Source organism: Vicia villosa, linkage group LG4 (genome assembly GCF_029867415.1).
Source record: "Vicia villosa cultivar HV-30 ecotype Madison, WI linkage group LG4, Vvil1.0, whole genome shotgun sequence".
In the NCBI taxonomy this organism is placed as follows: domain Eukaryota; kingdom Viridiplantae; phylum Streptophyta; class Magnoliopsida; order Fabales; family Fabaceae; genus Vicia; species Vicia villosa.
Window position 1 is genome coordinate 7,308,768 of NC_081183.1, and position 9,414 is coordinate 7,318,181.

Sequence of the window (9,414 nt, forward strand, 5' to 3'; positions counted from 1 at the left end):
TGCTAACCTTATCAATAAACATCTTTCTCCACTTTGGTTTCTTCAATTAAGCGACAAGTTGCAAGGGCTAGACAAGTAATCTCCTGCACAAAAATTACATTGGTCTTAAAGGGGGGCTATTATAGTATAGAGAGTTAACCCTAACTAAAGTGTTGTAACTAACTGTGCGGAGTCAACACAGTTAGACTAGGGCTTATAAATACTCTCACCTAGTAAGATTGTAACTAACTTTGGATGAATAACAAAATCAGTTAGAACAATCCATATTCCCTCTCTCTCTCTCTCTCTCTCTCTCCTCCCTTACATTTTCCTCTTTATTATATTTTCTAATATGATGCATATAAACTACTATAATGTGAGTAAATTGATCCACCATAAGAATAGTATATAGTGTGTTATATTGGTATCATAAAATATTCTCATATTGATAGTGGTGTATACCACACTTGGATTTGAAACCATTGTTGATCCTAAATATAAAATAGAACACCTTATTGTCAATAAAACATTATCCATAATATGATGACCATAAAGATGATTGATTAATACTCCACATATCACGTTGAGGGACCCGAGTGAATTAAACGAGATTTTTTCACTTAATATCTATGAATTTTTTGATGGAGTATCTGTATGACGGTAAAATGCATGACCGTGCTCAAATAATCAATATGAATTATTGAGTTTATTGCAAATAATTATGTAATGTGGAAAATAAGGAGAATTTCAAAAAAATATATAAATATAGTATTAGTTCTTTTGATAAAAAAAATCACTACTATTTTTGCGGAAAAAAATTTAAATAACAATGTTTTAAAAAAAAATTACCAAAAAAATAAGTTTTTCAGAAAATTTACCAAAATGTCTATAGGTTTTGCGGGACCTTCTGGGGTATGCGCTAAACCATTTGGCGCATTGGTATACTATTTTACTCAATTAGCCAATTCATTTGGCGTATGAGTGTAATAGGAATAGGAAAAGAAAAAAAAAATCCACATAGGCGCCAAACCATCTGGCGCATACACCTAATTTTGTACCAATGCGCCAATTCATTTGGCGCATACTCCAGAGGTCCTGCAAAACCTAGACACTTTGGTAAATTTTCTGAAAAACTTGTTTTTTTTTTTAATTTATTTTTAAACCTTGTTATTTAAATTTTTTTTTTCTATTTTTGCTAATGTAACAAAAAAAAAGAAAATCAATATTCTATCACTAACAACAACCAGTAACAAGTTATTTTGTATTTTGTAATAGAATTCACGGGTCAATCTTCTAGTTCGTTGAGGAAAAAAGAGCGTGCTCAATTTCTAGGGTTTTCAAACGAGAGAGAGAAGAAAATGAGCGAAATTGCAGAGACTCACAACAAGCGCGAAGCTGATTCAGAAAACAAAGACGAACTTTCTGCATCGAAGAAGTCAAGGACTGAATCTTCGGAAAACAATGCTTCAAAGGAAGTATCTTTCCGCATTGAAGCAGACGCGGCTGAAGATAAAGGATTGCGACATTCCATGGAAGATGAATGGGTTGTTCTTCTCGACGCAGCTCGAGATTACCCTGGGAGTTTGAGGTTTTCAATTTTTTTTTTTTATTGTTTCTTCACATTGTGTGCTTCTGGAGTTATTTTGTAGTGCATTGATTGGTAATACTAAATATGTGTTGATGATTTTCAGATGTGCTCACTTTGCAATTTATGATGGACATGGAGGCCGGTTAGCTGCGGAATATGCTCAGAAGCATTTGCATGGAAATGTTCTTGCAGCAGGATTACCACGTGAGTTGGTGTGTTTGCTTGGTCTAATTTCATGTATATTTTAATTTTGATTCTCACGAGCTATTGAATGTTAGAGCTTATGCATCAACACCACCATGATTGACTCGATTGATCTTTTTCCTTGAAAAAATGATTGGGTTGGATATCGTGAATTCTAAATCAGTGCTGTCTAATAGCGGCGCGATAGAGCTATAACATAGCGGAATTCGAACAAATTGCTGTTCTTCCATGATATGCTATTTAATATAGTGTTGTCAAATTAGCAGCTAAAGAAGAGCTATAGTACCACTGCGTAGTAGAATTTGAACAAACAACTGATTTCTGTGACCTGTGATTGACACCGCTGTTCTGAATGTTGTATGTTAAATAAAAGAAACCCAAAATCCGATTTTATTATACATAGAAAAAGACAACCTATCATATGAATATGAAAAATGGAATGTTTGAAATGAACTTTTATGGTCTTCTCTGAAGATTTAGTGCGAACTTATTTTATTTATGTCATTTGTCTCTTGCACCCTTTTTCTTATATTTTTCGTTCTCATGTTTTCTCTTTACTGCTGTGTTTCAGTTGGATGTAAAGACTGCTAAAAGATCTATACTTGATGGTAAGCATTATGTGGACCGTTTCTTTATTGTCTCTCCCTCTTGTTAACTGGCTTATGAAATCTTTTGCTTAACAATTCTATTCTTTATTTTTGTAGTATGGAATTTTCATTTCATGTTTTTTGATTTAGGTTTTCGTAAAACTGATGAGTCTCTTCTTCAAGCAAGTACTGAAGGTACAATTCAAATGCTTTGGATTTGTTGATATTCTGTTCAACACTGAGTTTGATTTTGTTGCTCGTCTGATTTCCTTCCTTTTTCCCCTTTCCCTCCTTTTCCCCTGCTTTGGTAACAATGTAGAAAGAAACACGTGTTTTTCAGGATTTTTTCACATTTCTTCGCACTGATGTAGCATTCGGCTTGAATACAAGTTGATTGTTTATATTTTTGAGTTTTGATGTTATTTATTTCTTGCTGAAGTCTAAGTACTTTTTCCAGGAGGATGGCAAGATGGCGCTACAGCTGTATGTGTTTGGGTATTGGGACAAAAAGTAAGTTAGTGCTAACTTACTTTAATTACCTTGAACTATTCAGGAATAACTTCTTATTTAGGCCATATATGCAAATACATCTCATTATAAGTGTCATTTCAGCTGCGTGTGGTTCTTAAGAAAGTGCTTAACTGTGTTGATTTCAATGATAAAATGAGTTTTTGTTACCAAAACACTTTTGTTAATTATAGTTAGTGGAGTAGTTAGGTGTGTTGAGTTGATATACAATAAATAAAGGTATATTAGTGGGAAAAGTGATTAATGTTTCACTGGTATTGTAAAGTGACAGTTAATTTGAGACGAAGATACATTGCCTAGGCGACTCTTATAATGGGACGGAGGGAGTGTTATATGTTTTGTTGGTATATCTTGCAACAATTGGGCTAGAATATGTGCTGTTCACTTTCTTGATGATTTTTTCCTTTGCTTTTGGTTTGTTTCAGTGTTCTCTCAAAACAGTTAACAGTAATAACATTTTGGTTTTTAGGCTTTTGTCGCAAATGTAGGAGATGCCAAAGCAGTTTTAGCTCGGTCAGTTTTATCTGTTGGATCCCAAAATAACTCAGACAAAGTCGATGCTCTCAAGGCCATTGTTTTGACGAGAGAACACAAACCTATATTCCCACAGGAGCGTTCACGCATTCAGAAGGTTTAAAATGCATCAATGTTGGTTCTTTATATCGCCAATTTCTTTTACCAGTACTTTTTACTTGATATTTCTTTATGCAGTCAGTTAACAAATAAAACTCAGATTTCCTGCTATCATTAAAGTTACCATTTTCTACTACTACATTTAGAGTGTGTTTGGATGAGGTAATTAGAAATTTTAAGGAAATTTAAAATTCAAAGCAATTCAAATGAATCAATTGAAATCCATTCATTTTAAATTATTTTGTTTGGATGAAGAATTAAGGTAATTCATTGTTAGATTTTTTGGGTATTTTTTATAAAATATAAATTTTTTGGACCAAATTAAAAAATTGAAAAGTAGGGACCAAATTGCAATTTTTAAAAATTTGAAGGACCAAATTGTAAATTTTAAAAATTATTAAGGACCAATTTGCAATTTTTAAAAAAAAATTGGGGTCAATTTTATAATTTTGGAAAATATGAGGACCAATTTGTAAAATTTGAAGAAATAATAATAACAAATACATTCTATGGAACATGAGAGGAATTTCAAATTCTTTGGTTTTTGGTGTCATTTCAAAATGATTAAATTTAACTTAGATGAAATACTCCATAAATTTCCATCATTTTAACAATTCTTCATTTTTGTATCCAAACAATGGATTTTGATCAAATCATTTTAAATTCCCTCAAAACATTACTTTCCCTCATTAAAATGCTCCATCCAAACACACTCTTAGAGAATTTAACTGCTCTCTCTGTAAACATGTTTTCAATTCTCATTATTGAGCTAAATGAAACAGTTTGAGATTAAACTATGCTCCCATATTATGACTTTTTGCCATATCCAAAGCTTGACCAACTCAGGTCCCCACAGGATGAGGAAGTAATTAAAGTATTCATCTTTTTGTGATGCATTTCATTTTAAAATTGGCGACTTTAGAATGAAATTATTACTATCTATATATGTATACATGTGCTGTTGGAGTTGTCACCTCAATTAGTTTTCTAGCATGATATATTCTAGGCTGGTGGTGTTGTGAGCTCAAATGGACGATTACAAGGACGTCTTGAAGTATCTAGGGCTTTTGGAGATCGGCAATTCAAAAAGGTTTGCCTATCAACTTTTGAAAATGTTCACTTGTTGGTTTTTTCAGTCAGCAAAAGAAAATGTCTCTATAAGCATGAGCTAGCCCCAATGTTATTAAATAGTGGTTATAGCGGTGCTATAGCTTAATAATGTAGCGAGTTTGAACATACTGCTACTGTTCCATGTTGTGCTATTTAACACACAATGTTATCAAATCATTGATATAGCATTGCTGCATTCGCAGACTTTGAACAAACCACTATTTTCTTCGATCTACGGTTGACAACACTGGCTAGGGCTTAAAGAGCATTTGCTGACCTACAAGTTTTTTTTTTTTTTTTTTTTTGTTGTAATTCTGAGGAATATTACATTATGCAGGTGGGTCTTGTTGCAACCCCAGATATCCATTCATTCGACCTTACTGATAGAGATCATTTCATAATTCTTGGTTGTGATGGATTGTGGGGGGTATGTCCTCTTCTTATTCTTAGATTGGACCATAACTCATTTTACTCGTTTGAATTTCTGTTCTAGGATAAAATTGACATTTTGGGTTTGTCAGGTTTTTGGTCCTAGTGATGCTGTTGATTTTGTTCAGAAGTTGTTGAATGTAAGAGCTTGTTTCCGTCTTTTTTGTTCTTTAGAATGACTAGTTAGAGTTACTGGTGATTTTTTATTTGAGACTCAATTAACAGTTGCTACATTTGTGAATTGCATCAATACCTGTTAGGGTTGCATGTTATCAAATTAAATAGGTTCTTTCTGCTATGATTTCTACAAGTTTGAATGATTGTTTTTTTGTAGGAGGGACTATCTGTAACAGTTGTGAGCCGCCGTCTAATAAGGGAGGCTGTTCGAGAGCGTCGATGCAAAGATAACTGCACTGCAGTTGTCATTGTATTCAAGCGAAATTAAACCATATTGACGTGTTATACTAGCCGGTGTACTAATCAAAATGACATTAGTTTACAAATTTGCTTTCTGTGAACAATTCATGAATTTTCTACTGCATACAAGTGGTAGCACCGAACCAAATATCAATGTTATTTTGTTATGGTACAAATGGTTGCATGATTGTTGAAGTTGTAGTACATGTTGGTGTTGAAAATGTAGTAAGCTATTGTGATATATATGATGAGTCGGAGGATTATTGTTTGTGATCCATGATATGTTATGGTAGTATTTGCTGCAATATCAAGTCTAATGGTTATGTTCATTTTACCATTTAAAATGAATAGTTTTTTCATTCTAAAGAAAGAATATCCAATAATGAGATGCAGTAGTTGTCAAATTTCAATTGCTATACAAGTAAGGTATCTTGATTTCTGAATTTCAAAAGCAGGATCAAAAGCTCATCCCTGGTGAACTATTAAAAGGAGAAAGATATCAAAATTAAAATATGTAAAACAAATTAACTAACTTTGATACAAAGAAACCTTTGATGATTCTATGATTTGAGGAAGTTAATAAGTGACAATGTGTTTTGACTCAAGTCATTTCATATATAATTTTTTCAAAATTTTAAAGTATTCTATAAAAAGTATGATGCCGAGTTGATCACTAAATTTTAAAGAATATTTTAGTATCATTTAGGCAATATTTAATTAAAATTTAAATCATTTAAAAATAAATTAATATAAAAAAGAGTGTGATATTGAGTGATTTAGTGGAGATTACATATCTAACAAAATTTCAATATCAAATTTACCATCAATTTTTTAAATACTTAAAGAAGAAATAAGAATATTATTGAAAAAGGAACAAGTCAATTGTAAATATTGCTTATATAGAAAAAGGAGCAGTCAATTATAATAAAAAAAGAAGCAGAAGCTGATTTTTTAATCTAAATAACAATTTACCATTCAAAATAAATAAATATTATAACTAAAAAATGTGAGATTTTAAAGGTTGACAAAGAAAGTGATTTTTCTCTTTCTAATTTCAACAATTTTTTTTTTAATTTACCAATTTTAAGATTATTTATAAAGTTTACAAAATATATTACAAACAGCACATAGCACATGCATATTTGATTCATATTCTTGTTCTTCCCCGTTGAATATATCACATTCAAAAGAATCACTTTTCAAGAGAATGCATTAATCCAGTCAAAACAAAAAGTGAATGAAATAATTAAATTATCTAGTATATGCAAAAGGTGCATTTTGTGCATTTTTACAATTTATAATTATTCTTCTAAGTATCAAAATAATATAACTATCTACTTATATTTACATTAAAAATGCTAACAATTTAATTATTCCTTTAAGATTATTCTTTCACTCTCTATATAAGCACTTCTCATTGTTATTTTCTCTCATAAACAATTTATAAAAAAAATGACAAATATTATACGAGAAAAATTGAAACTTATTGTTGGATTACTTGTTCTACAATTTTGTTTTGCAGGATTTCACATTGTCTCTAGACTTGCACTAAACATTGGTGTTAGCAAAGTTGTTTATGCTATTTATAGAAATTTCATTGCCTTGATTTTGTTGACTCCATTTGCTTACTTTTTAGAAAAGTGAGTTTCCATAATCACTTTTTTGTTCCTACTATTTTTCATTTTGTTGTATTATTTTTCTTAGTACAATAAATAATAGATAAATTTTAATATGAATCATTGTCAATGTTATTGTCTACAGGAATCAAAGACCACCTCTTACATTATCTTTATTGGTTCAATTTTTTCTATTGGCATTATTAGGGTAAGAAAGTACTTTAAAACTCCACTCTCATTGATTATGGTTTTAAATTACCGTTGCAGACGTTGACGTGATTATTGTATTTCAGTAATGCGATGTGCATTGTAGTTGTTGTAACTGGAATACTCATTTTAAAAAAATACTTGAAATAAACCGTAGAGATTTGTTGAGATATCGTCCAAAATTATCTTAAGTAATGTCTAATACAATTAAGCTCGATAAGTGTAAAGTGTTGACTTATGGTTGAATTTCTGACGTCATAATATTTTTGTATTTTTATAATGTAGAATCACTGCAAATGAAGGATGTTACTTGTTGGGAATGTATTATGCTTCTCCAACTTTAGCTTCTGCAATGCAAAATTCAGTTCTTGCCATCACTTTTATCTTTGCCTCAACTTTAAGGTAATCATCATCATTCATGTCTCTAAGAGTCCTTGTTTGAATTTCATTATTTGAGTTTAATCTCATTACAAATTTGGTGAATTGATTTTGTTTCTTGACTAGACTTGAGGAAACCAACATTGCAAGAAGAGAAGGAATAGCAAAAGTTGTAGGAACCATTTCAAGTATAGGAGGTGCTATTATAATTACTCTTTACAAAGGTCCTCCTCTTCTTCACTTGCAAATGAACCAAATACAATTAGATGAGTCTTCAACAAAAAATAAAAATTGGACATGGGGTTGTATATTCTTGCTTGGACATTGTTTATCATGGGCTGGTTGGATAGTTTTTCAGGTATAATTATCAATCATCATTTGATAACTTATTCATATTATTTAAATAATACTAATACACAGAAATACTGACCAGACACATATACCAGTCACGTCACGTGACACTAGTATTAATTTTAAAAAATGAAACGAATAAATCCGACAACATATGTCCCCAGATACCAGACACACTTTCAATGGAAAACGTCGGTCCTACATATGTTATTTGCCGCTCAGATCTTATCAATTTCATAACAAGAATTGTAAATTTTTGTGCAGGATCCTGTTGTGAAGAAGTATCCAGCTAAACTCACAATGACTTCATTTTCATGTTTTTTTGGATTGATCCAATTCTTGATCATATCAATCTTTACAGAAAAGGATTTTGAAAAGTGGAAGATACAATCAGTAGAAGAGCTTTCTACCATCCTATATGCTGTAATAATCCTCACTTTAATTCTCACATATTTGATTTAGACTCAATTTGAAAAAAATAGCTTAATTAAGTACTTAAGACATAAGCACTTATCATAAGCTGTTTTCATAAGTTCAATTGAAAGTTTATATAAATAAACTGGAAATGTTCCATTAAGCCAGCTGAGTTATTAGCTGTTGTGAGACATCAGACTATAGAGACGCGAGTTCCTGCAACATAAGCTCTTTAAATAGACTTAAATGCGTGTGCAAATAAATAAACAAAAATAAGTGAATCCAAACAAGCCCTTATAAGATTGTGTGATGATTACAGGGAATTGTAGCATCAGGGGTTATGTTATCTCTCCAAACATGGTGTATTCAAAAGGGTGGTCCTGTCTTTGTTGCTGTGTTCCAACCATTACAAACTTTCCTAGTTATTCTCATGGCTGCACTTATTCTTGGAGATCACTTATACTCTGGAGGGTATGCACAAAATTCAATAACCATTAATCGATTATTTTCATTCATTCAACTCTATATTCCATGATTAAAAGTAAACATGGAAAAAAACTTATTCTTTTAATTTTATTGCAGGATTATTGGTGCTATTTTCATTGTTCTGGGTCTATATTTGGTTCTATGGGGCAAAGCCAATGAAAATAAGGTGATTGAACCATCTATAACAAGGCCGTTACTTGATTCAGATGAAGAGAATAACATTACTCACACACCTTCAAAAGACTTATCTTAATATGTCTATTTGTTGTATGATATTGAATATCGGATTTGGATTGCATGCCATCAATAATTTCACGCATTCATGCAATCACGACATTATTAAAGTTTAAAAGAATAATCGAAACAACTATATGATAATTACGTAAATTAGTATGTGAGATCGTGACGACGGATAATTCAAATACTAAAATATATAGTTTTTGTGAAATATGTAATGAATAATGTAAAATATGTAATAAAAGGCAAT

General features: G+C 31.2%; 2 protein-coding genes across 2 annotated transcripts; both read left to right on the top strand.

Annotated features, from left to right (window-relative positions):
* Window positions 1-1,230: 1,230 nt before the first annotated feature.
* LOC131594394 (probable protein phosphatase 2C 8) lies at window positions 1,231-5,750 on the top strand. Its single transcript, XM_058866509.1, has 10 exons — window positions 1,231-1,567; window positions 1,671-1,779; window positions 2,343-2,379; window positions 2,509-2,553; window positions 2,816-2,868; window positions 3,356-3,517; window positions 4,526-4,609; window positions 4,967-5,056; window positions 5,151-5,198; window positions 5,393-5,750. The coding sequence occupies exons 1-10, from the start codon at window positions 1,338-1,340 to the stop codon at window positions 5,501-5,503; spliced, it is 969 nt and encodes a 322-aa protein (XP_058722492.1). The 5' UTR covers window positions 1,231-1,337; the 3' UTR covers window positions 5,504-5,750.
* Window positions 5,751-6,927: 1,177 nt separating this feature from the next.
* Window positions 6,928-9,180, top strand: LOC131596743 (WAT1-related protein At3g18200-like). The gene is made up of 7 exons (XM_058869486.1): window positions 6,928-7,115; window positions 7,237-7,299; window positions 7,584-7,700; window positions 7,803-8,034; window positions 8,292-8,450; window positions 8,761-8,912; window positions 9,024-9,180. The coding sequence occupies exons 1-7, from the start codon at window positions 6,928-6,930 to the stop codon at window positions 9,178-9,180; spliced, it is 1,068 nt and encodes a 355-aa protein (XP_058725469.1).
* Window positions 9,181-9,414: the final 234 nt, after the last annotated feature.

What these genes read in the sequence shown, in the direction of transcription:
- LOC131596743 (XM_058869486.1), top strand. Translation starts at nt 6,928, where the DNA reads ATGACAAATATTATACGAGAAAAATTGAAACTTATTGTTGGATTACTT. An exon ending in ATCTTTGCCTCAACTTTAAG is followed by an intron (nt 7,701 to 7,802) that starts GTAATCATCATC and finishes TTTCTTGACTAG; the next exon opens with ACTTGAGGAAACCAACATTG. An exon ending in CTGGTTGGATAGTTTTTCAG is followed by an intron (nt 8,035 to 8,291) that starts GTATAATTATCA and finishes ATTTTTGTGCAG; the next exon opens with GATCCTGTTGTGAAGAAGTA.
- LOC131594394 (XM_058866509.1), top strand. Translation starts at nt 1,338, where the DNA reads ATGAGCGAAATTGCAGAGACTCACAACAAGCGCGAAGCTGATTCAGAA. An exon ending in CAGGATTACCACGTGAGTTG is followed by an intron (nt 1,780 to 2,342) that starts GTGTGTTTGCTT and finishes GCTGTGTTTCAG; the next exon opens with TTGGATGTAAAGACTGCTAA. An exon ending in TTTGGGTATTGGGACAAAAA is followed by an intron (nt 2,869 to 3,355) that starts GTAAGTTAGTGC and finishes TTTGGTTTTTAG; the next exon opens with GCTTTTGTCGCAAATGTAGG.